Source organism: Equus quagga, chromosome 12 (genome assembly GCF_021613505.1).
Source record: "Equus quagga isolate Etosha38 chromosome 12, UCLA_HA_Equagga_1.0, whole genome shotgun sequence".
Lineage (NCBI taxonomy): Eukaryota > Metazoa > Chordata > Mammalia > Perissodactyla > Equidae > Equus > Equus quagga.
In genome coordinates, this window is record NC_060278.1 from 6,338,205 (window position 1) to 6,364,107 (window position 25,903).

General features: G+C 38.7%; 1 protein-coding gene across 1 annotated transcript in view; it reads right to left on the bottom strand.

Moving 5' to 3' along the window:
* Positions 1-813: 813 nt before the first annotated feature.
* MTPAP (mitochondrial poly(A) polymerase) overlaps positions 814-25,903 on the bottom strand; it is a 31,219-nt gene continuing 6,129 nt past the window's right edge. The window contains exons 3-9 of the mRNA XM_046679881.1: positions 25,656-25,889; positions 24,392-24,616; positions 16,883-17,094; positions 14,492-14,718; positions 3,593-3,685; positions 3,439-3,512; positions 814-1,552 (exon numbers count right to left, since the gene is read on the bottom strand). Coding sequence (XP_046535837.1) covers positions 1,190-1,552; positions 3,439-3,512; positions 3,593-3,685; positions 14,492-14,718; positions 16,883-17,094; positions 24,392-24,616; positions 25,656-25,889 — 1,428 coding nt within the window. The 3' untranslated portion in view covers positions 814-1,189. The remainder of the gene's footprint in view (positions 1,553-3,438; positions 3,513-3,592; positions 3,686-14,491; positions 14,719-16,882; positions 17,095-24,391; positions 24,617-25,655; positions 25,890-25,903) is intronic.

Sequence of the window (25,903 nt, forward strand, 5' to 3'; positions counted from 1 at the left end):
ATTTACCAGGAAGCCACTTTAGCTCAAGTCTGTGTTTGCAAACACTACACTGTTTGCTTCTTAAACTGAAAGCTTCTCCAGAGGGAATGTAATGGAAATTATATTTCAATATGTATCCACTTCCTACAGGCAGAAAGAAATTCTCACAAGAGGAATACTGGGAATATCACACATTAGTAGAAACAGGGTTTTATTTTTGAAAATAGAAAAAGTAACTAAATAATAGCCAGCCCCAGTGGTCTAGTGGTTAAGATTCAGCACTCTCACCACTGTGGTCTGGGTACGTTTCCTGGTCAGAGAACCACACCATCTGTCGGCTGTCATACTGTGGTGGCTCTGTGTTACTGTGATGCTGAAAGCTGTGACATCAGTATTTCAAATACCAGCAGAGCACCCATGGTGGACAGGTTTCAGCAGAGCTTCCAGACTGAGATAGACTAGGAGGACCTGGCCACCCACTTCTGAAAAAATTGGCCATGAAAACCCCATGACTAGCAGTGGAGCATTGCCTGATTGAGCGCTTCGAAGGAGAGAGGGGGGTGCAGAGACCGCGCAGGGCTGCACTCTGCTGTCCACAGGGGTGCTACATGTCAGAATCTACTCGACGACACTAAAAACAAAACTAAATCATATTTGAAAATACAATGTACCAATATTTTTATATATCTGGCTTAGAATACCTAGAATGTAGTGTTAGAAGTGTCTGCATTCTTATCTTTTAAAAATACAAATATTTTTGGAAATCAGTACCAACCTGTTTTAATTTATAAATGAATAAGAGTACTTTGCTTGAAGAATACAAAAACACATCTAAAGGGTACTACCAAACTGTGAGGGTTTATTGTCTTCACTGCCTACACACGTATACCTAAAGTTCTTTCAAAGGATTTCTACGCAGGGACTGATGTGGATATCAACAATGGTTTGAGTCTAAAACTGATTTTTACCATTCGCTTTGTATAGTTTATCAATTTATGATCCTCCTTCACCTGTTCCTCATGGCTGCGTTCTAAAAAAACGCCACCGGGTACCAGACTGCTGAGACTGAAAATGTCCCGGGATGTCAGACCAAGTCAAGGGCGCAATGAGAAGATCAGGAAAGCAACACCAGACGCAGCTGACATCTGTGAAGGCAGTCCAAAGATCATTTCATAGGAGGAAGCCAGTTCTTGCAGCCACGGTGCAGCCATCAGGCCTGAGTACTAACTGTCCTTTTCCCATTGGTGTCCGTGGGACCTTCTGCACCGCTACTTTTTATGGATTCCAACAAGTTTTTAATTCTTTCACTTGCAGGCTTCTTCCTCTTCTTCTTGGCAAGAGACAAACTATTTGTTACAGAGGGGAGCAGCAGGGTCGCCAGCCCCCAGGGCTGATTCCCTGACGGGGAAGGGCGATCTTTATCTTGCTGATGTAAAATCCAGGCGCTCTCTCTGGCCAGATCCACAAATTTCTGCAGCTGGCTTTGAGTTACATTTTTGCTGATGTTGAGAGAAGTTTCAAAAGGATTCTGAATGTGCAGCGGAGAAGATTCAGGTTTGTTTTGTTCCCTTCCCTACAGATTATTACAAAGAAGAAAAAAATGTATAAATATACGAAGGGCTCAGATATAAAAACAGTTTGGCTTAATACAAAGTCAAAAACATGTAAAATACTAGCATTAATTTTACAGAGTAAAGAATTTCTTTCCTAAGGGGACTGGGTATGCGTGCATGTTATGCATTTGTGTATATATGCATGTGTACTTCTGATTTTTTTTCCCCTTATAGTTTTATGAGTATTCTTTAGAGAAAAATAAATTAGGTTTATGAGCTATGGATAATGATGTCACTGCTCAAATGAGAGGTATCTGGACTAAGTCAACCAATAAAAGTATTTTTAAAATAACTAATTTTGACCTAACAGGATAGAGCTGGGAAGGGGAAAAAAAAACGAAAAAGAAAAATGGCAGAAAATAAGATGAAGATACACTTATTTTTAAGACTTGCTAAAAATATACCTATTACAGTGGGAATGGAAGCACACAAAATTCGAAGCCTTACAATAATTAATGTTTCCCAAGTATGAAATGAGAAAGGAAGAGAAGGAACAAAGGATCATTCATTATTCATTTTAAAACACTAAAAGTTTCCTATTACTTTCCTAAAGATCCAACTTAAATAAGGCACTGCCAGGTTGACGCCTCACAGAAATAGAAAGAAAAGCTACAGCGACGAGCCACATGAACAGCGGTGATCCATCCGCCCAGACCAGCTTTCCCTCTCTCAGATGGTTATCACGTGCTACAAAACCAATGGTCAAGGGGCTCCCACGTGAGCAGCACCTGTTTCCTCCCTCACTCCTCTCATGCCACTGCTGGCAGGGGTCCTGCCTGTCCTCATCTCTGAGCCCTGGGAGGAAGGGGACAGAAAGGATAAAGAACTTCATATGTTCGGTGACCTTTTCTTCTAGATTGCATTCCAGACCCGTGTCCCTTCCCTCCCTTCCTCACACTTTTTTTTTTTTATAGGAAGATTAGCCTCTTTTTGCTGAGGAAGACTGGTGCTGAGCTAACACCTGTGCCCATCTTCCTCTACTTTATATGTGGGACACCTGCCACAGCATGGCTTGACAAGTGATGTGTAGGTCCGCACGCAGGATCCAAACTGGCAAACCGCAGGCCGCTGAAGTGGAATGTGGGAATTTAACCACTGCGCCACAGGGCTGGCCCGTCCTCACACTTTTTTTAACAAAACCTCTATAATCAGGATAAGAGGGAAGAATGAACAAAGCAGAGTTGAAGAAACAACAAAAAAGAGTATCTGAGTATGTGTTAGACGAAGCCAATCTTACAAGAGCTGTAACTAAGGACCCAAAGGCAAACCAGAACAAACCCAGAGAGCGAGCTCAAGGATCGCCACACGGAAACAGACTTCGCCTAGGGTTCTGCTCTGACTGAAAATGTCTATCATTCCAGCTACTCAGATGAACCAAAATCATAAATTCACTTGCCTAAGTAAATTAAATCCTAAGGGATCACACTGAAGGAATTACTAAAATCTATCTCTGGGACTATGTATCCGATTTCTTCTATAGGAACACAAATCCAGTTTTAAAAGAACTGTATGTAAAATTATGCTTTCCAGAAAATTATTCAAAATCTGTTCCACGTCTGGAAGGACACGGTAGTATTACTTATTAGTAGTAAGTGAGGAGAAAGGTGCCATGGCATAGTGACAAAGGCACACGTTGAAAGAGCTGGCTTGTGCTCCTGCAGATAGCCAGGGTACTGAGCTCAGTCAAGCTCTGCAGCTCCTCTCGGCCTCGGCCTCCTTATTACTACCTGTTACTGCAGAGGTGAAATGCAATAACGTTTGTTAGAGTGCTTGAAGACAGTTTAATTAAATATTAGTACAGCAGGAGACCAGATACCCAATAACCAAATATTAAAATATTATTTACCTGTCGAATATTTATGGAATTTTTATTGAAAGCGAAATTTCCAAAATATTCAAAAAATTCTTTCAGTAGTAATTCTGCAAGAAAATAAAACAAGGAAAATAAGAGCAAAGTCTGTTTCAATCCAAAAAGGAACAAAGAAAAAGAAAATACCTACCTAGTGTTTCTGTGTTTTCCGAAGGTTTAATTCTGTTCAGGTCACGAATAAATGTACAGTTGTGGCCTTCTATTATACATTTATCTTCTGCATCTTAAATCAACAGAAACAAAAAATATTTCACATTAAATTTCAAAGATATTCTCTACTTCAGAAAAGAAATCTATAATTAAATAAATCAAAGTTACATGTTAATGTGTCCTATTACTAGTGTTACATGATACTTAGGGCTAATATTTAAAATTCCATTAAAAAAATTTGAGGGGCCGGCCCCATGGCCTAGTGGTTGGGTTCACAGGTTTGGATCCTGGATGTGGACCTACACCGCTTGTCAGCCATGCTGTGGTGGCAACCCATATACAAGACAGAGGAAGACTGCACAGATGTTAGCTCAGGGTGAATCTTCCTCAGCAAAAAAAAAAAAGAGAGAGAGAGAGAGATTTGAGACTAATTATACTACCATGAAATTAACATTACATTTACATTAGCATATTAAAATTGTCGATCAATAACCCAATGATTCCTACTCTATCTTTTGAGGTAATCAGTTCACCAGTTACAAATGAAACCGTAAATAGCTTCCATCTTTCACCAACGCAAATCTTGACACTACCTTTGATCAATAAGATTTAAGGAAAGTCTCCATTTCCACTCTTACCACCTTTTTCTGCATTTACTCTCAACAATTCATCCATGCTACTAACTGAATGCTCTAAGAGTTCTGAAAAACTTCGGGTAATTTCTAAAATGCAGCACTCTAGAGCAACTGGAATTGAGCACGACAAATTCAACAGCACACTGGACTTAAGCATTCACGTTTCCTAATGGTATTCCTATCTTTAGAGGTAACCGTTTCCCTATTTCCCTAATTGTTGATAAATCCACAGCCACCATGAAAGCCCTCGCCCACTCTAATCTGTCTTCCGTGGCACAATGTGCAGACACACTCCCACTCTTCCAAAGTCTAATCACTGGCCACCTTCCCCAGAAGCATTTGATTGTCCCAAGCCAGTGCCCCCTCCTTCCAGTCCCACGCTCCATTAGCACTTACCTGACCACATTCTGATTGGATGCATGCTGTCGACGGCCCTCCCTAGTCTGGGACTACGAAGGTCACTGTCCTTTTCATTATCGCCTCTCTCTCCTAGTCTAGTCCACAACAACAGTGCCTGACGTATAGCAGGCACATGACCACTAATCTTAATGACTGCTGATTTTGAATACTTACCTATAATCACTAGAGAGAAATTTAAAAAGAGATAAATGAGGTTCCTTCAAACTTCTGTCTCCCTTGTCTTGTGGTTTTGGTTATACGGTTGTTGTTGTTAAGCCCTGGGTTACTGACATAATTTCTCAAAAATTATTCTAGATTCTAACATATTAGTTTTAACAGCAAATTTTATGTGCTCTACTATACAACTTATAGTACCCTGAAGAATTTATATACAGTTCCACTTAGATCTATTTTTTATGGGGCCTGGGCATATGTTTCACTGTGTCAAATTGTCAACAGTTTACACTTTTTGTGACACAGCGCCAGTTACATTATACTGATGCTCTTTTAGCTGTCATGTCTTTTCTTTCAGGAACGAATTTTCAATAGAAAAATGAGATCCACATTAAAATAAAATATTTCTAGGAACGTACAGTGATAAAAAACAGACTGTCTCTACAACTGTCGCTCTTCACTAGAACAGTTTTTAACAGACAGTACAGAAACTTACAGGGAAAAAATCATCCTCTGATTTAAGATTGGGCCATCTTTGTTTCTCCAAAATCTCTAAGGCATTCAAACCTAACGAACAGCCCAGCTGTCAAGCCTTTCCCCTCCTTTTCTCTCTCTCTTCTTTTTCTTTAACACTATCACCCAGACAACATCTATACCATAATAGCACTATACATTTACTACACAATAGCCACTATAAAATGTATATGGAACAAAAGACTGCAAATAGCCAAAGCAATCCTGAGAAAAGAGAACAAAGCTGGAGGCATCACAATCCCTGACTTCAAGATATACCACAAAACTACAGTAATCAAAACATCATGGACCTGGCAGAAAAAGAGATACACAGATCAATGGAATGGAACTGAAAGCCCAGAAATAAAACCACACATCTATGGACAGCTAATCTTTGACAAAGGAGCCAAGAATATACAATAGAGAAACGAAAGTCTCTCCAATAAATGGTGTTGGGAAAACTGGGCAGCCACATGCAAAAGAATCAAAGTAGACCATTATCTTACACCATACACAAAAATTAACTCAGAATGGATTGAAGACTTGAATGTAAGACCTGAAACCATAAAACTCCTTTAAGAAAATATAGGCAGTATACTCTTTGACATCAGTCTTAGCAGTATCTTTTTGAATAACATGTCTACTCAGGCAAGGGAAGCAAAAGAAAAAATAAACAAATCAGACTATATGAGACTAAAAAGCTTCTACAAGGCAATGGAAACCATCAACAAAAAGAAAAGACAACCCACCAACCGGGAAAAAATAGTCGCAAATCATATAATCCAACAAGGGGTTAATTTCCAAAATATATAAAGAACTCACACAACTTAACAACAACAAACAACAAAGAACCCAATCAAAAAATGGGCAGAGAATATGAACATTTTTCCAAAGATATACAGATGGCCAACAAGCACATGAAAAGATGTTCAACATCACTAATTATTAGGGAAATGCAAATCAAAACTACAATGAGATATCACCTTACACCTGTCAGAATGGCTATAATTAAAAAGACAAGACATAACAAATGTTGGAGAGGTTGTGGAGAAAAGAGAACCCTCAAACACTGCTGGTGGGAATGCAAATTGGTGCAGCCACTATGGAAAACAGTATGGAGATTTCTCAAAAAGTTAAAAATAGAAATACCACAAGATCCAGCTATCCCACTACTTGGTATTTATCCGAAGAACATAAAGTCAACAATTCAGAGACTTATGCATCCCCTACGTTCATCACAGCATTATTCACAATAGCCAAGAGATGAAAGCAACCTAAGTGCCCATCAACCAATAAATGGATAAAGAAGATGTGGTATACATATACAATGGAATACTACTCAGCCATAAAAAAAGACAAAATCATGTCATTTTTGACAACATGGACAGACCTCGAGGGTATTGTGTTAAGCAAAATAAGCATGACAGAGAAAGACAAACACCGCATGATTTCACTCATGTGTGGAAGATAAACACATGGACAAAGAGAACAGATTACTGGTTACCAGAAGCGAAGTGGGTGGGGAGAGGGCAAAAAAGGTAAAGGGGCACATATACATGGTGACAGATAAAAACTAGACTATTGGAGGTGAACACGATGCAGTCTGTACAGAAGCTGATATATAATAATGCACACCCGAAATTTACACATTATAAGCCACTATGACCTCAATAAAATAATTTTTAAAATACGTATGTAACAGCCACTAGCCACATGTGGCCAAAAATTAAAAATTCGGTTTCTCAGTCACACTAAACATATCTCAAGTGCCTAACAGCCACAGGTAACTAGTGTCTATTGTAATATACAACACGGATACAGAACATTTCCGTCATCATAGAAAGTTCTGCTGGATAGTGTTGGCTTAGAAAACTGATTCTCAACCTGTTCAGACATATATCGACACCCTACCACTCTTTTCTTCTTCCTTTGGCACTTTCTTCTTAAAAGTACTGTATGAAACACTAGCAAAATTACTAAGTAAATACAAATTCTCTCAGTTGTGAAGAAAAGAGCAATGTATGCATCTTAATAACTTGTAATAGAAACCTGATGACATTTTTCTTCACCTTAAACGAAGTTAAAAACTACATGAAAAATTAAGGTTATGTATTTACTAAATTTGTTTTTCTTGCCTCCTATGGAAACGTTTAGATTCTCATGGGTTATTTTTCAGCATGATACACACGACAAAAAAATTCACTGAGTAACGAACGTCCTCACAGACATATGCAGATTGATAAACTTACCCACATTTTTCAGGGAACTAATATTGTACTACAATAACTCATAATTTGTTACAAAGATCACACTGGCAACAGTTGGCATATAGATTACTAGGGGCTGCAGTATAGATAATCAGATCTATAGGTTGTGTAATTATGTAGGTTCTTCCTTCTGGTCAAAAGAGCCAAAATCAACACTGTGCCACCCACATGCATTTCTAATAAACAATATGAAGTTGACAGGGATATGAATGAGAGACATCATAACAGGTGTCAAGTTCATATGAAGGCTTATTTTTTTTCCTTTGGCAACTAATCCTTTATAACACGTCCTACATTTATAAGAAGAGTTTACTAGAACTAAACTTGAATAGCTAAAAGCTCTATAACCAACTACATTCAGCTTCTATTATAATTATTAAAAGGTCCACTCTTCCCAGTATGCCATGGCTCAGTAATAATTAAATGGGAGAAGCCAACAGGTGATTGTGCTCTAATGAGTGCAGGCTAACTCTTTAACACAGGGGTGGCGGGTGCTATACGCCAGGCAAACTGCCATTCTACTTCCTTCTAATCTACCCAGCCAGTGATTTTTGAAAACGCACATCCAGGGGCCAGCCCTGTGGCTGAGTGGTTAAGATGGCGCACTCTGCAGCCCAGGGTTTTGCCAGTTCAGATCCTGGACCTAGCACGGCTCATGAGGCCACGCTGAGGCAGCGTCCCAGATAACAGAGCTAGAAGGACCTACAACTAAAATATACAACTATGTACTACGGGGCTTTGGGGAGAATCAAAAAAAAAGAAAATGCACATCCGAGCAACTGCCTCTCACATATTTGGATCTGACTGACCCTGTGAAGAGTCTAAGTGTCATGGTTACACCCACCCTTCAAAGCAGCGTTATTTATTACCTTGTAGCTTACTTGACTTCAGAATGGAACTCATTCTTCACAAGTGTGCATCTAGAATGTAGGCTCTCTACTATGAATCACGCATGCTAATCAACAGACAAGGCGAAGTCCTCCCTGCTCCTCCCACCATGCCACCTGCTGCACTAACACTAAGCCTCTTTGAGGCTGCCTAAATACTCACCCTCCCAAAACACCACTGAAACGACAGTAAAATAATAGAAAATCTTAAAGGTGGAGAATAGAAGACATAAGAGCAACCAACAATTTTTCAGGTTGAAGAACAGATGAACAAGTAGCAATGACTTAGGAGATCTGAAAAACGCTGAATTCTAAACCAGCAGTAAGGAAAGCCAAGAAGAAACCAGATGTACAAGGCAGAGATCCTAACGGCTCAGCAACTGGAGGCCCCACGTCTGACTGGAGAGACCAAGGCTGGAAGCCTGACGGCTAAAGAAGCAGACTCCCTAGGTCTCTTCCTCTCTGACAGAAACTTGAGGTTTATTTTGAAGAAGGTGAAAGAAAGGCTGTCTGGACCGAGATGCAAGACATAGCTGAGGGTGGGAAGACAGTTCCACAAGTATGTGCCGAAGGTTCTCTGCATGCTAGTAACCAGGCCTTTTCCTCCAGGAAAAAAAAAATTAAGAGAGTCATTTCTGGGGAATCTGAATAGCCAAGAGAAACGACCCAGAGATAGTGACATCTAAAGTTCCCCGCAACAAAGCAGTCCAGCCAGGTTACCCTACAATGAACATCACAGTCAGCAAGCCCCAGCTAAACTCAGAGATTCCAATGAGCTTTTTAGTTTCTAACTCAAACATGAACAGAAATTCAAAGATCAGACACCTCCGGAAGGCTCTAACAGGAGACTAAAAGAAACAAATGAACAACTGTTTGGAAAGAACAGAGGCTAGGTGAAGAAAAATTAACTAATGGAATATCTGATGCTTCTATTTTGAGAAAAGATTTATTTAGAAAACCGGTAGCAAGTTCGAGAGTCAATTAACATAAAGTACATAAACAACTAAGCAAACAAGAAAATAAATAGTATTAAGAACTACTAAACTCCAAAAAACAAAAAAGTTATGCAGAAAAGGAAGTTAATTTTAGTTTACTCTATGGATCAGATACGAATAGCATTTACGTAGTAGAACAGTGTGAAGCGTGGAGAGCTATACTTAGAATATGAGGGAAGGAAAGGATGTGGGCGTGGTGGGGGCTACAGAAGGCAAAGGGTTAACTCCTCCCCTTCCCTCATGGGAAGACATAGATGGTGCCCAACGCTGAAGGTCAAGAAACAGCAATTCAAGCATTTTCTTTTGGAAAGATAGTTTAAAATATCAAACAGATCAATCAACTAAAAGAGTTAAAAGCAGTTGCCTACAGGGAGAGGCACAGGCTCAGAGGGCAAGTTACTGTTACAAAGTTTGTAGAATATTCTATTCAAACTATGTGCGTCTGTAACTTTGACAGAACTGAACTGTGAAAACCAGAGTTCTTTTCATCAGACACCACTAAGAGTGAAAAGGGAAGCACAGTGTGCATATATCTCATATATAGATATACATACACATAAATATGTGACATGGGACTCTTACGCAGAATATATAAAGAATTGCTACAAATGAATAAGAAAATGGATAATCTAATAGAAAAACAGGCAAAAGACTTACAGAAACTTCACAAGAAATACCCAAATGGCTAATAAATATTTGAAAAGGTGCTCAACTTCCTTAGTCATTGGAGAAAAGAAAAAATACACCATGTTGCCAGCACACATGTATTCAGAATAGTTACCATAAACAAGATGACACCCGGTGCTAGCAAAGACGGACAGCAAGGAGAACTCGGATACAGGCCTGTGGGAGCCTACCCTCTGGACAACTGTTTGGCAGTGTCTATTAAAGCTGGATATACCCAATCCTAAGACTCAGAAATTCCATTCCCTTACAGAAATGAGTACTTGTGTTCACCAAAAGAAATGTGTTAGAATGGCCACACTAGCACTACTTGTAATAATCCCAAACTACAAATTACTTAAATGACCATTAAAAACAGAATTTAAAATTTTGGGGGGCATATTCACATAATAGAATACTACATAGCAACGGAAATGAATGGTCCACAAATACACTATCAACATGAATGAATCTCCTAAACATAATGTGCAGAGGGAAAAAGCCAGATGCAAAAGAGTGCCTACCACACGATGCCTCTAACATGAGAGACAAACACGTAAAATGAATCTGTGCTGTCAGAAGAGGCTGGGGGTGGGGACGGTATGCAGTCCCGGAAGGGAGAAGAGCTGGTACTTCTAGGTGCCTTACTCAATCTGGGTGGTGCTTACGTGGATGTGTTCAGTTTTTGAAAATCAATATATATACACGTACTTCTACGTGTATTATATTCTGGCTAAAAAAAGAAGTATAAGCTCTGAAAAATGCTTGGATTTGAATTCGGGCTTTGGCATGTTCTAACTGTGACCTTAGGAAACGTGGATAATCTCTCAAAGCCTCAGTTTCCTCACCTATAAAGTGAAAACATTAACACCGCCTCCTCAGGTCTGCTGGGAGGGCTGCATAAGATGATGCATGCAATTGTTTAGCCAAGAGCCTGGCACGGAGTTAGCACCCAATAAACTGGTACTGGGTCACACAGAACTACCCATTAAAGCTCTCCTCAATGCTGGAGTCTGTGCACCAAATCTGCTACAGATGCTACCCAGTCATTTCTTCCTCAAACCTTTAATTCGTCAGAGGAAGAACAGGGATCCTAAACGAAAAAGCTCCAATCAAACTGTTTATAAGAGGAGAACACTATGTAAAAGCACCAGGCACCGAAGTAAATATAACAAAGTAGCAAAGGCAAAAGAGGATGGAAAACACGACACACGGGGGATAGCAGTGGAGATTCTAAGAAAACAAAGAAACAGAAATTCAAGAGTAACCAAAATAGGAAAGTTGCCATCATGCTCAGTGCAAAGGGCCTTCAGCTTTAAAATGTTCGTCTAATCATTTGAAGTCTATTTACTGAACCTCTACTATGGACCCAATACCATGTCACGAATGGAAGACGCAGAAACGAATCAGACAGCTGCCCTAGAAAAGCTGGGCCAAGGGAGGCAGACCAAAGCAGCACACAGTGTAACAGGTGTGTCCCAGGGGCCTGAAGCCAGTAGAGCTCTACCTCCTGGGAGGAAGGGGGACAGCCAGGAAAGACCTAACAAGTGAGATCCTGGACTGGGTGTGTCTCCCCTCTTCCCTGGCTTAATCTTGAAGAGGTTCTCCAAGTACAAAGAGGAGGGGGGCAGGAGAAGGCCCTCGTGGAGGCAAAGGCACAGAACCAAGAAAAAGCACAAACCCTGAGCATCAGCAAGGAGCTCAGAGTGCTGAAGTTGCTGATTTGCACAGAGGAATGAATGGAGAAGAGGAAAAGGAAGATTGCAAAGGGCCCTAAATACAACACAGAAGAGTCTGGACTTTTTAACTTATTCTAGGTTCCAAACAGTGGTTGACAAAGTCCCAGAGTGCTGGAGGGTGTTCCAGAAATTCATGCTGCCTTCTATTCATAAACAAACAAGCAAGAAAGCAAACAAACGAAATATTATTTTTAAAAACAAGTTGATAGACTCTATTTGCATATCAAATGAGAGGCACACTGAGAAGAAAGGAAATGATTGTACCCTAGACTCAAGCCACTTAGCTGATGAATCACAGAGCACCCAAGATGGTTTTGACTGCTTCACAGTTTAACACCGTTTTTATTCTCAGCCATATACTGGCAAACACACATCACTATGGGATGACTGATTAAAATGAGGAAATATAAAAAACACAGATTTTGAAAAATACATAAATGAGTGAGAAAAAAATTTTGATAAATTTTCCTCAAAATAACCTTCACCACCTCCTTAATAGACATCAACTATGAAAAATTCTTGTACACAAAATTCAAGATATCTCTAGAACTTCAAAAACCAAAGACAAAAAAGTAGCAACAATTATATTAAATTTACTTTGCATTTATTGACAATTCAGGCCTACAATGTGCTATGTGCAGAGAAGCAACTGCAAAAACAGCCTGAAAGTTTTTCTTACCATGTTTAAAAACTAACACAAAAACTTCTAAACAACCAACTGGGATTTTTAAGTAGAAAACTAAAGAATTCCAAAACTAGTTTTGTCTGTTTTGATGCCATAAGATGGGAATAAATTTAAATTTGTTTTTAAATAGATTTGGAATAAAAATCTCAACACGTCATTTTCAATTTGTCCACAAATCATATTCTTTTTCTAAAATAATTAGCGGAAATTTAAAAAAAGACACTAGGAAGTTACTGAAGGATTTCAAGATAGAGAATAATACAAATAGATTTGAGTTTCTGAAAATCGGTCAGTCAGTTAAAGATGGATTGGTGCGGAGCAGAGTTCAGGAGAGAAGGCAGCGTACGCTCTCCCAGGCAGGAGTGGCAGCACCTGTGAGGCTGGAGGAGCGCAATCAAGGTGGTAGGAGCAGGCTGCCCCTAACATAAACTTGCCTCATTTCTTCCTCCTTTTTCCAGCTTCTACTTTTTCTTAGCTTCTGAACTTCAAAAGCTCCATGATGTTTCCTCAAAATGGTTTCCATGAGAGCAGTATTAAGCATCAGGGCACAGAGCAGGGGTTGAAGGAAGTGCTATTTACAGGTTGCTTATTGGTGAGGATCTACCCACATCCTCTGCTTACGCGGGCCACCCCTCTAGCAGACTCTGAGTTCCCTGCGATCACCCATATCCCTGCTGCACAAAAACAACAACTGACACACAGTGGAGCAACCAAGAAATACTGAGTGAATGGAAGCACCCAACGATGAGAGGAGCACAGGCACGGGTGCTGCCCTTTATTTCATCCTCAAAGGGAGACAGATTCATGACCACCGCTCCACCTCCCTGAACACTTCCTACTTTCCATTAACCTATCCATCTGGGCTTCTTTAAAGCTCAATTCCAAGCTGTACCAACACTTCACAGTGTTCACAGGGAAGAAGAGATTACTTCTAATTTGGCTTATAAGGAAAAGTGGCATAGAAGAGAGAATTAGAGAAGAGAAGGCACGTTCCAGGCAGAGAAACAGACAGTGTGAAGAAAGGAGCCAAGATGAAATGTTATAAGAGTAATCACAGTGTTGGCTGGACTGTGGGAACACACAGAGAGAAACAGTGGGAGAAGACGTTGGAAAAGTGGGTTGTGGCTAGACAGGTGAAGGTCTTAGACACCAAGCTTCGTAAACTGTTTAAGGTTTATCCTGTAGGGAATAAAATCCCTTTTAAGGTTATGCTAAACAGGCAAGATTCAAGGATATCTTTTAAAAGAACTATCCAGAAGCAATATTTAGAATGGGTAGAAAAAAGATAGAGTGTATACACATTTTGAGTGTATCCCTGAATTATCTTCCTTTTATAATTTAGGACTATAATACTTTAGTGTCCCCTCCAGCATCCATCAAAATTTCCATTTACTTATAATATAAATTGAATAGCATACTAATTTTAAAATAATTCACCTAAGATTGCTTATAAACTTTCAAGTAAAAACCACATTTAGGATCACAAAACATCAAGAAACAGTTTTTAGCATCTTATTAGAGAATCTGGAAGTAGATTCAGATTTGGAAAGCCATCTCGGAAGCTGTGATCCAATCAAAAGCTGTATCTGGGGTATGTTCTTTTTCAAGGTCATTCCAAGCTTGGTCAGCTAAGGGAAAGGCTCCAGCCATCTCATAAGAGGTGTAAACAACCTTGCCAACTGACACAAATAAGACAGAACTCTCAAAAAAGTCTAAGGGCCTGTTTTGCAAATCATCTGCTTTCATGTCCCCTAGTGGGTGTTCCAAAAACAAAAAGCACTTAAATTTTAGATTCAAAGGCTTTAAAAATACAGAAGACAAATTATATGACTAACAAACAAATACACACAGCTTTGATAACACATGGTAATTATATTCATTCAAAACATCAGAAAGAGAGAACAGACTGCTCCTAGTCTTACCTGCAAGGTTTTCCAGGTAGTCCAGGGTTGGAAGAATAGGGGGTGATCTCCTCTGGAGAAAAAAGATGACCATCATTGTAAGGGAGAAATTTGTAATCCAAGCACCAGGAATACTACTCGTTAACGAATGGGCTCGAGCCCAACATCGGACACTGAACACCAAGGCTCTCACTCGAGAGTCCAGGGCACCATAGATATAAAGGAGTTCAGAACTTTTCAAGGCAATCCTTCAAAAGAGAAAAAAAAAATTTCAAACCCTCAAATTATGATCCCAGAGTAGAACAAAACACATACCTGGAACATATCTAAATATTTTACTATATCTCTATCTGAAAGTATTCAGAATACAATGATTAATCAAAAGCATTATGTATTTCCAACATAAAATTTAATGTAACTGACTGAATATCATTCATTACAATTAAGAAATTCTTTTAAATGTTGACAATCACAATGTAGTTCTAAAACCTAGCATTTTTAAATCAAAGTTCCTAAACGTGACTTAAATACACCACATAAGTACTCTTTATTACTTAAGTCTAAGACTTATAAAAGCCAAATCCAGGAAGATAAAGTGTCTGTTAACAAATAAAACTTCAGAGTCTATTTTCAGTCAGTTTCCTAGTCCTAATGTTACAGTGCAAAGAATTACTAATCAGAAATATTTTAAAATTAAACTCCTACTGATCAAAACATGTCTTGTAATTTCTCAAAGGACTGAAAGAGGGCAAAAAATCATTTAACAGCATCCACTTCAAACTGTCTCTAAAGCACCACCAGGGCATTTACTTCCTGACTTTCCAGAGAGTAGAAAAATGGCAAATTAGAAATTCATGGTGATTAAATATTTTATATATGTAAATGAAGCTAAATTAAGCTGAAAAATAAGTATCAAATAGTGTAAATTGCTTCTTCTATAAAGAAAGAATGCAAGAGTATTAAAACTTGAAGTGTATTAAAACAAATTTTTTAAAATCTGTCCCAAGAAGACAATGAAAATAACAATATTATACACAGATAAATGTCATTTTGTTCTATTTTACATAGTATAAAGAAATGTAATAATGAAAGAAAATGCAGTGTGTATGTGTGTGTGTGTGTGTGTGTATATATATATATTTGTATTTTATTTATTTTTTTTTTTGCTAAGGATGACTTGCCCTAAGCTAGTATCTGTTGCCAATTTCCCTCTTTTTGCTGAGGAAGGTTCGCCCTGAGCTAACACCTATGCCAATCTTCCTCTTTTGATATGTGAGCTACCTCCACAGCATGGCCACTGACAAGTGGAGTAGGTCCGTGCCCGGGAAATGAACCTGGGCTGCCAAAGAGGACTGCAAAGAATTTAACCACTATGCCACCAGGGCTGGCCTGAAAACGCAGTATATATTTTCACTCCATGGCTACTTGAGAGAAATTCAGAAATGCTTATTAGCACTTACTTGTTGGTGAACACTTGAGTTTAATCAAAACTGCTCTAGGTTGGATTTTCTGAATCTATTTTTAATTATGGTTATTTAACAGACAATACAGTAAAATCAAATGCATATAGTGAGAATACTAGAGTTAAGAAATAAAGTCCTTGGGCCAGACCCGGTGGCCTAGTGGTTAAGTTCAGCATGCTCTGCCTCAGCAGCCCAGGTTCAGTTCCCAGGCACAGACCTACACCACACCACTGTCTGTCAGTGGCCATGCTGTGGTGGCGGCTCACATACAAAGAGGAAGATTGGCAGCGGACATGAGCTCAGGGCGAATCTTCCTCAGCAAAAAATAAACAAACTCCTCAACTGAGTTTTCCCTATTTAGAACCAAACAAAAGTAACCAGAGTATGAAAGAACTTGTCTTTTTCATTCCATGTTTTCAAGCAAACAGGTTGCTAGGATAAGAAAATGAAAAAATGCTGAAGAAAAACTATGCAGTCTTCAGCTGCTTAGACCACTGTCTGACCTAAGCAAACACCACATGTGTTTAAGACACAAAGCTGACTCTACGTGGGGGCAAGTCAAACTCCAGTGGCGATGTTACTTCCTAAGAATGCCTAGAAGACTCTATACAGAAAATACAGAAAACTAAATACTATGGGTACTTTCATGTTGTGATCAGGCTACATAAGTAAGAGCAATGAAATACAGTTCTTCTCAGATGATGTTAGTTAGGCATGCTAACATTTTAACACAATATCCTAACATTTTATTTAGGAACACCAAAAGATCAACAGATATGTACAGTGCAAGAAAAAGGATTTCCTACTTTGCAATACAAGTATTCAAATTTTTAAAAAATTATTAGTAAAGCATATCTAAGAGTCTGAAGCCACTAATGTCTGCACAAGAAAAACCATGCTAATACCTTATAATATTCACATTTAAGATGATAAACTTAAGAGATCATACCTATTGTTAGTAGTCAAATCGCACTGAAATCCCGAGGCCTGGTGTGAGAATCTTACAAGTGGACACCGAGCATTTAATATTTTTTGTACACCCACACAACCAGGGCCAAACTGGTCCAGGCATTCTCCTATCACAGAGAGGATCTTCTGAGTTGCAATTCTTTCTGAAGGAACATTTTTCACTTGAAATTCCATCAGAAAATTTCCAGAGGTCTGAATAAGAAAAATATTAGTAAATAGGAGCTTTTTATAAAAAGGAATTTCTTAAACTTTTCCAAAAGGATGCTTTAAGTCATTTCCGGCAAAACACACACACACACAAATTCTTCATGTAATCATAATCAAAAGCAAACTTAAAAAATATTCAATTGACTTTTGTTTCTCCAGAGCATAAAGTGCTAATTTGAAATGCTACTGGCTTTTTCTAATTGACTCACATACCATAGCATGTTATGTATTGTAAAGTACTGTTACACGCAGAACCACTGACTGTAAATTCTGTGAACGTATATTAGCCCTTTCCTAGTTAGCCATTGTTTTTTAACAGATGTTATAAACCCACAGTAGCTACATGCACAAGAACAGCAGATCGAACAGAAGATCAAATAGATCAGATGGAAGAAAACAGACAGTATAAACACGCAACTATATACAGGAATTTAATATTTAATAAGATGAGCTCCGCAAATTATTGGGGGGAAATTACTATTCAACAAATGAGTCAGGCGGCCATTAAAAAATAAACTAGAACCCTATATTAGTCCCAAAACCAAAGTAAATTCAACATGGATCAAAGACTTAAGTGCAAAAAGTTTTATCAGTAAAGTACTAGAAGACAATGGGTGAATGCTTTTATAATCTCAGAATAGTGAAGGATTCTCTAAGCATGACACAAAATTCCAGAAGACACAAAAGAAGAAATGATTCCATAAAAACTAAAACCATCTTAAAGCAAAGCACATAGTCACTACTAGATAAAAGACAAAGGAAGACAATAAAACATATGTCACATAAAGGGGTAATTCTCCTAATTTATGAAGGGTTTGTACAAACAAAAGGGAGAAAAACCCACCTAATTCTAAAAATGGGCAAAAAAGATTTGAATAAGAAATTAACAGAAGAAATAAAAATATAAGAAACATAGTGGGACTGGCCCCGTGGCCAAGTGGTTAAGTTGGCATGCTCCGCTTCGGAGGCCCAAGGTTTCACCGGTTCAGATCCTGGGTGAAGACATGGCACCGCTCATCAGACCACACTGAGGCGGCGTCCCACATGCCACAACTAGGACTCACAACTAAAAATACACAGCTAAGTACCGGGGGGGTTTGGGGGAGAAGAAGAAGGAAAAAAAAGGTTGGCAACAGTTGTTAGCTCAGGTGCCAATCTCTAAAAAAAAAAAAGGAACATAGTAAAAGATGTTCTTGTTTTCTACAGAAATTAAAGAAGAAACTACAACAGCAATGAGATCTTTCATTTATCAGTCTGGCAAAGACAAAAGGGCTGACAGGACCAGCACCGCTGGGTGCAGGAAAATGCATATACACCGGCAGAGGGAGGATAAACTGGGACATACTTTTTGGACAACTTCAGTTTCCACTGAAACTTGAGATGCATAATACTTTGACCACCTATTAAAATTCGAGGAAACTGTCCCAAAGGAATACTTACATAAATGAGCTGACGTCCAAAGCTGCTCACTCGCCACGGCACTAGCTGTGTGGCAGACACCTTTTGAGTGCTCTATGTAGCTTAACAAGGCTCCCTACTCTCAACCACGCCTCCTCCAGAACTCATTCCTACTGAAAGGATTCAAGCCCCAACAGTGTTTATCACGGACATACAGGCCCCTCCTCCCCGCTGAGTGGACCAGGCGTGGGCAGCTGACTAAGCACTGTGGGACCGTACCATTCACTCATCCAGACATCTCTACTAGGAATTGGGACTGAGGTTCAGAAGCACCTTGTGGCTGAAAGATACAACTCAGAAGCTTTGGGGCACCACGTTCTATACCAAGAGGATGAAAATGTAAAGAAAATCAGTGGGGAGAGGGGAGTGAAAGAAAGATAAATACAGCTAATATGTGGGGAGAAAGAGAACACTTCATAGGTTCCTCAGAGTTTACACGTCCTAGTTCCAGTCCTTTCCTAAGACTAGCCCGCATTCCTGACCCTGGGTTCTATCATGCTTGCTCTACTTCTTTTTTTTTTGCTTGTTTAAGCTAGTTTGGGTTGGTTTCTGTTATGTACAACTGAAGAATACTTCCTAACATAGTTGAAAATAAAAAAGGAAAAAAAAGATATTACCCTGTCCAATAAATAGAGGGTTGGTTAAGTAAATTATGGTACATTCATTCAATGGAACTCTCTGCAGCCACCGAATAGGATGCGGCAGACTGAATTGCTAAGACACTATTAACTGAAAAAAAATCAAGTTATAATCTGTGTAGATTAAGTTATAATCTATAAAGATTTTTTTTTGTTTAAAAAAAAGCATTTCTCTATGCAAAGGATAAAATCCAGAATAAAATACATTAAACTATCTACATTAATTATTTCTAGGGGTGATGGACCCATGAGAGATATTATACATTTTTGTAACTACTATTTTACAATTAGAAAAAAACAGATTAAAATAGTATACCAATGAGGCATGCATACAAACAATTCCTGCAAATAAACATGTTATATTTTCTCTAGTGATTTCTGTCATCTAGACAGATTTCTATTTACTAGGAAACTTTTACACTAAAGGGAATAAAAAATGGCTTTCCTTTAAAAACATTAAAATTTCAAAAATCTAGCTTAGCACCTTTATTATAACATCTTTATAACTTTTGTTTCCCTAGCCTATTGTATTTTTAAACACAAGCACGCACCAATGTATGTGGGAAGGAGGAACTCACACAAGGGCAACCAATAAATACAGTATCTAGCCGTTCAACAGAAAAGCAAAGAAGAACAAGCATCTTCTATCGAGAGTAAGCAGGATCAGAAAAGAAAGACTTATCTGGGGTCAAATAACCTCGGGGTGGCAAAAGAAAGGCAACAGGAGTAGTGTCAGAACATACGTGCAGCAGTATGTTGGACTCAGATGCAAAGGAAGGGTCAGAAACACTCAGGAGGAGATAACGAGATTTTTAAAATATTAAATATGATAAATGAGAGAAGAATAAAGTCATTGAGGTAACAGAAGTGAAAATGACACCAGAGGATAATGGATCCGAGGAATGAAATTAGAGCCAGAAAACTGGAGAACCTGTGAACTAAGAGCAAGAATGTGACACGTTAAAGCTATTCACCAAACATGCTGCATCACTTTTCTCACACTCAGGAGGATGTTGCCTTCCTGCCCTTCTGAGGTTAAGCAGTCACGTGACTTGCTTTAGCCAAGGAAATGTGGGCAGAGGCTTCCCGCCTCGCCTGCAGGCAGAAGCTGAGAGCCAGCGCCCAGCTCCCCACGCTGCCTTTCCACTGCCTCAGTGACGCAGAAGCACGGGTGATGAAACCGCGGTCAGCCTCGGTGTCTGAGAGGTATACTAGAGGGCCCCTGCTGACCCGCTCTGGCCACATGGCCCCAGCAAGAGATGACAGTGATGTTTCTGAAGCCAGAGGTTTGGGAGCTGTTGATCACCAAGGAACACCCTGGTCTAATCCGGCTGATAGAAGAAGTGAGAGACTGAGGAACACACAGGTACTCAGACTAAAGGACTCTGCACAGAAACAAAACACTGCCATTATGGAAGATACAGATAATGAAAAACACATCTATTACGAGCAAAGGTAAGACCCTTTCAAAAATTACTCTCCTCCATCAGACAAATAAAAATTAGAAAAACGCTTCATACACAGCTAAATCAATAAACATTTCTTATTAATTTTTCTATTCTTTATAGCACTATTTAGTTTCAGATAAATTTTTGTAATATTATTACATGTTCTTCCTAATCAGTCTAGTATTATGCCACTATGGAATAAAGACAAAACACAAGTTAAGCACTTTGCCCAGAGCAACAATTTAGATAACAGGAAACAGGACTTAGCCACCAATTTTCACTTGTTACCTAAATCCTCTGGATATAGAACCCTATTAGAAAAAGGAAAAAACTGATGGGACGAGCAAGACAGATTTTAGCTCAGGATTCTGTGCTAAAATTATCTTTGTGACAACACATTTCACACAAACGTTATCTTTCACACATTAAAAATTTTATGGGGGTTGGCCTGGTGGCATAGTGGTTAAGTTTACACATTCCACTTCAGCAGTCTGGGGTTCAGAGGTTTGGATCCTGGGCATGGACCTACACACCGATCATCAAGCCATGCTGTGGCGGGTATCCCACATACAAAATAGAGGATGACTGGCACAGATGTTAGCTCAGGGCCAATCTTCCTCACCAAAAGAAATAAATAAATAAAAATTAAGAAATTGACTATTTCAGTAAGTTAGTTTGATTTATTCATTAGCAAATCATCTACTTAGTGCCTGTGATGCACAGGGTATCCTACATAGGCCTGTAAGACATACAAGAATCTCACACAGTCTTCCTAACAGCCCTCAACTTGGGCTGAGGAGCAAAACAAGCCCATAGGGAATTAGTAAATCAAGGTAGAATGCTGGGAGGCACAGGAAGTACCAGGAAGCAAGATGAAAGAGAGTTCACGATTGCACAAAGTGGTCAATAATGCTGCTTTATGAATGTGACGGATTTAAAAGTGCTTCCATTTCTCACTAAATTTCATTTTTCAGGTTTCTATTAGCAAAGCTAATACTCTGAAATATGTACGTGCAATGTTGCGTAAGTTAAACCTATATACAAAATAACGTCAAATTGTTTAGTGAGACTGGAGCACTGTCTTTTAAATTATCTTTTTCTAAATACCTCATATTTTAGAAATCTAAGACCCAACTAAAAGTTTTCAACTCCTCCCTCTGCTTCCAACAGAAAAAAATGTTTTCTACTTGTCTAAGAATAAAATTACTCATGATATTGTTGCTGACGGTGGTGGATATTTGAGCACGTCATGCTAAGCACTGTCCTAAGTGTTTCACGTGTCTTAGCTCAATCAATTTTCTCAAGTTCTGCAAGACAGGTGCTATAGCACTCTCTCAATTTTACAGCTCGGAAAATTGAGGCACAGAGAAAGTCAATAACTTACCCAGGATCACACAGCTAGTAAGTACAATTACCATTGTGCAGTTTGGCACCAGAGGCCAGGCCTTAGCCATTACAACACATTACTATGCTCCTTGACTATGCAGTGAAGTCTTTTATTTAATATAAAAGTAGTCTAACACAATTTAAGTATCCCTGCTAGGGATTTAATACAATTTCAAGTACATGTCAGCCTTCACAAGACTAATTAATTTTGACTGGAGAGGAGAAAAAAAAATCAAGTATGTTTCCAGAAGGTGGAGACAGAACCAGGTTTTGAAAGCTGCTTCGGAATGACAGCCGGTAAAAGGAGGGAAAGAGCCCTCCTCACAGAAGGGACAGAGCAATTGTTTGGTCAGTATTCATATTCTACAACTCCCTTCGAATTTGGTAATTAAATAATGTGATGGGAAAACTCGATGTATAAAGATATACAATGAGAAATGATCACTAAAATTACTTAAGAGACAGAGCACTTCAATACTACACTAAAGAGAAGAAGCATTCTAAGTCTGTGAGAAGGTCTGACCCTTGTTTTAGGGTAACTCAAGCACGGACTGAAGGTGGGAATATCAAGGCGCGCGCGGCACAAGGGATCAGCAGAAAGCAGGAAGCTGTTACAACAACCTAAGTGAGAGGTTGCAAGGGACTGTGTGACTACAGCTTTGAGGAGGTCATGAAGGCACAGACACAAAACATACTGACAAACAGCTAAAAAAGATAGCAAATGTCAGGAAAGCTAAAATGTCACTAACGTGAAACATACATAAGAACTTTAATAAAAACAAAAAAATTTGCAAGAAGATGAAGATAAGTTTTGTAGTCGAAATGTTAAGTTTGAAGTATCAACTGGACATTCACATGCAGTAGTTTGAAATACATTAAAAAAGACAGAGTCAGGCCAGCCCAGTGGCTTAGTGGTTAAGTTCATGCACTCCGCTTCGGTGCCCTGGGTTTGCTGGTTCACATCCTGAGCGTGGACCCACACAATGCTCATCACGCCATGCTGTGGTGGCATCCTACATAGAAGAACTAGAAGGATGTACAACTAGGATACAGAACTATGTACTGGGGCTTTGGGGAGAGGGGGAAAAAAAAAAGGAAAATTTGCAACAGATGTTAGCTCAGGCTCAATCTTCCTTACCAAAAAAGCAAAAAAAAAAAAAAAAACGACAGAGTCATAAAAACCTAACATTTTATAAAAACACAGAAGCCCTTTCAAAGTTGTAACTACATGAAAGCATCCTTATATTGTTCGAGAGGATGGTAGAGATATCAATTTTTACTTGGTTAGACATGCATGTTAATAAGAACATAAATGGAATAATTTTTAAACTATTAAGAGGAAAAAAGGGAGGGAGGAAAGGGCAGGAATAAAGAAACCATTACCCACATAGGAGGAAGGAAAGAAGGGAACAAAAAGCAAAGAAAATAGGAAATAAAAAATAAGACAGGAGAAGTGAATGAAAAAATTATCAGTAATAATAAATAAATACATGCAACTAAAAGACTCACAGACTAGAGTAAAAGCACATGAATCAGTGATCTGCTATTTATAAGAGATATATGCAAAATGTAACAATACACGTAAAGGCTGAAAATACAGATATAGAAGAAATATGACATGCCACAACTAGAAGGACCTGCAACTAAGATACATAACTATGTACCAGGGGGGATTTGGGGAGATAAAGCAGGAAAAAAAAAAAAAGATTGGCAACAGCTGTCAGTTCAGGTGCCAATCTTTAAAAAAAAGAAAAAATTTTTTAAAAATTAAAAAAAAAAAAAGATACGTGAGGCAAATAACAAGTGACCACCTTAACAAACAAAAAAGAATTTAAGGACAAGCATTTACAGAGATGAAGAACATAACTTAATATAAATGAACAACCCAATTAGAAGATATAATAATCATATACCCATATAGCTATAAGTAGCTAACATGGCCTTTGAAAAATGCAAAAATCCAAAGAATTCAAAGGAGAAATTAACAAAACTAAAAATCATGAGATTTTTAAATTTTTCAGTAACTAGCTCACACAGATAAAACACTTAGTTAATATACGGATAATCTGAATAACACAGTAACTAACTTGGACTAACCAAAAACCTTCTGAACTCCTGAAAAGAACAACCATTTTACTGCAAATGTATAGGATATTCACAAAAAATAATCACAAGTTAGGCCAATACAAAGGAAGAATTTACAGTTCTGGAGAACCAATATCAAATGGACCATACTCTTTAACGGCACTGTTTACTAAGTTTAGAAATCAACAGTTATAATTTTATTAAGTCAGAAGATTTCCTTTATTTTTCTAACAACTCAATTTTAGTGATCTAAAGAAATACAATTACCTTGTGAGCGCTGAATTTTCCTATTTCATCTAGATCCAAAAACATGTCCAAATCACATCCTAATTTCCCAAAACTGTTCACCGAAGAGCCGAAGGGCCTGACGGCACAGTCTGGAAAATAGGCGCCCGCCACGTCTTCAATAAGGGAGCAGGTGAGGTAGCGCAGCCTGGTGTTCTCCTCCGTCAGCTGGGATGCCTTCAAGAGGGTGTCCAGCTGATCATCTATCTAGCTGGCCGAAACAAAAGCAACAAAACAGAGAAAATGTACAGGTCATAGAAAATAATCGTCACTTTACTTCTAGACATTCGACGGCTTTGGAGACCCACCTTAAAAATATGCAATCTTTTTTTCTTCAGCCTTAAAAGTGGATTTTTAAAAACATCCTTTAAAAAACACTGAGGAAAGATGAAACTAGCAAAACAGAAGTTGGCTAGAATTAAAACTACTACTTTTCTTAGGCAATGAGTATAAAGTGTTGTTTTAGGAAAATGCAAGTAGTAAAATGCTCCAGAAAAGGAGGTCAAAACCACCATAAAGCTGGACATTTAAATGAAGTTGGGGAGAGAAAGGAACCAAGTTAAAGGCAAAAACAGTAGAAATAAGCAATGCTTCAAGTAACGAGGCCCAAGATTTCTCAGTCCCTTAGACTAACAATTCTGTATACTCACCAGAACACTGGTGTTAAAATGATGACATTTTGAAGCTGTGTATTGGAGTTGAATATTTAGAATAAAAATCATAGCCTCAAATGTCCATATTTGAAAATAAGTGAACTAAGCATTCAACTCAAGAAAAACAAAATATAAAAGATTAGAAGTAAAAATTTAAAAATTAGAAAATCAAACCAAAAAATAACACTTTAATAAAACCATGAACTGATTCTTTGAAAGGACTACTAAACCAGCTAAACCTCTGACAAGTCTGAGAAAAACCAAAACTAATACAAACATTATAAGAGCAGAAAGAAGAGATAAAATGAGAAATAAGATATTTTAAAATTCATAGAAGAATGCTGTGTACAACTGTCTGTCATTATGTTGACTAGAGAAAGAAAACACACATAGTCCAAAGGCCCAAACAGCTTTGGAAGAACGTGGTTATCCCGAGCAGTACAAACGGGGTGAGGGCAGGGAGTGGGGAAGGATTCCTTTCATTTTTCACTCAATGTATTCTGTTGTTTGCATATTTAATCATAAGAACTTCCAATAAATCATATCACGCACACATATTTCTTAAAGTTGGGGAAGTACACCTATAAACTTACACTTTCTGCATAACAGAGTAATTCAAAAAGCTTCTTGCTTGAGGGAGGCGACTGACTGTTACACGGCACACGCGCCGGCTCCGAGGGCTGGCCTGAGGGACTCCTCAGCTTCAAACTGAAGCACCGTGACCGGAACGGAATGGCAGCCTCCGTGCCCAGGCCCGGGGTACGAGTCACACTCTGCAGCGAAGCCACACTCTCCTTCTGACAAAACTCCACAACAGCATAAAGCCCCTACACCAAGAACA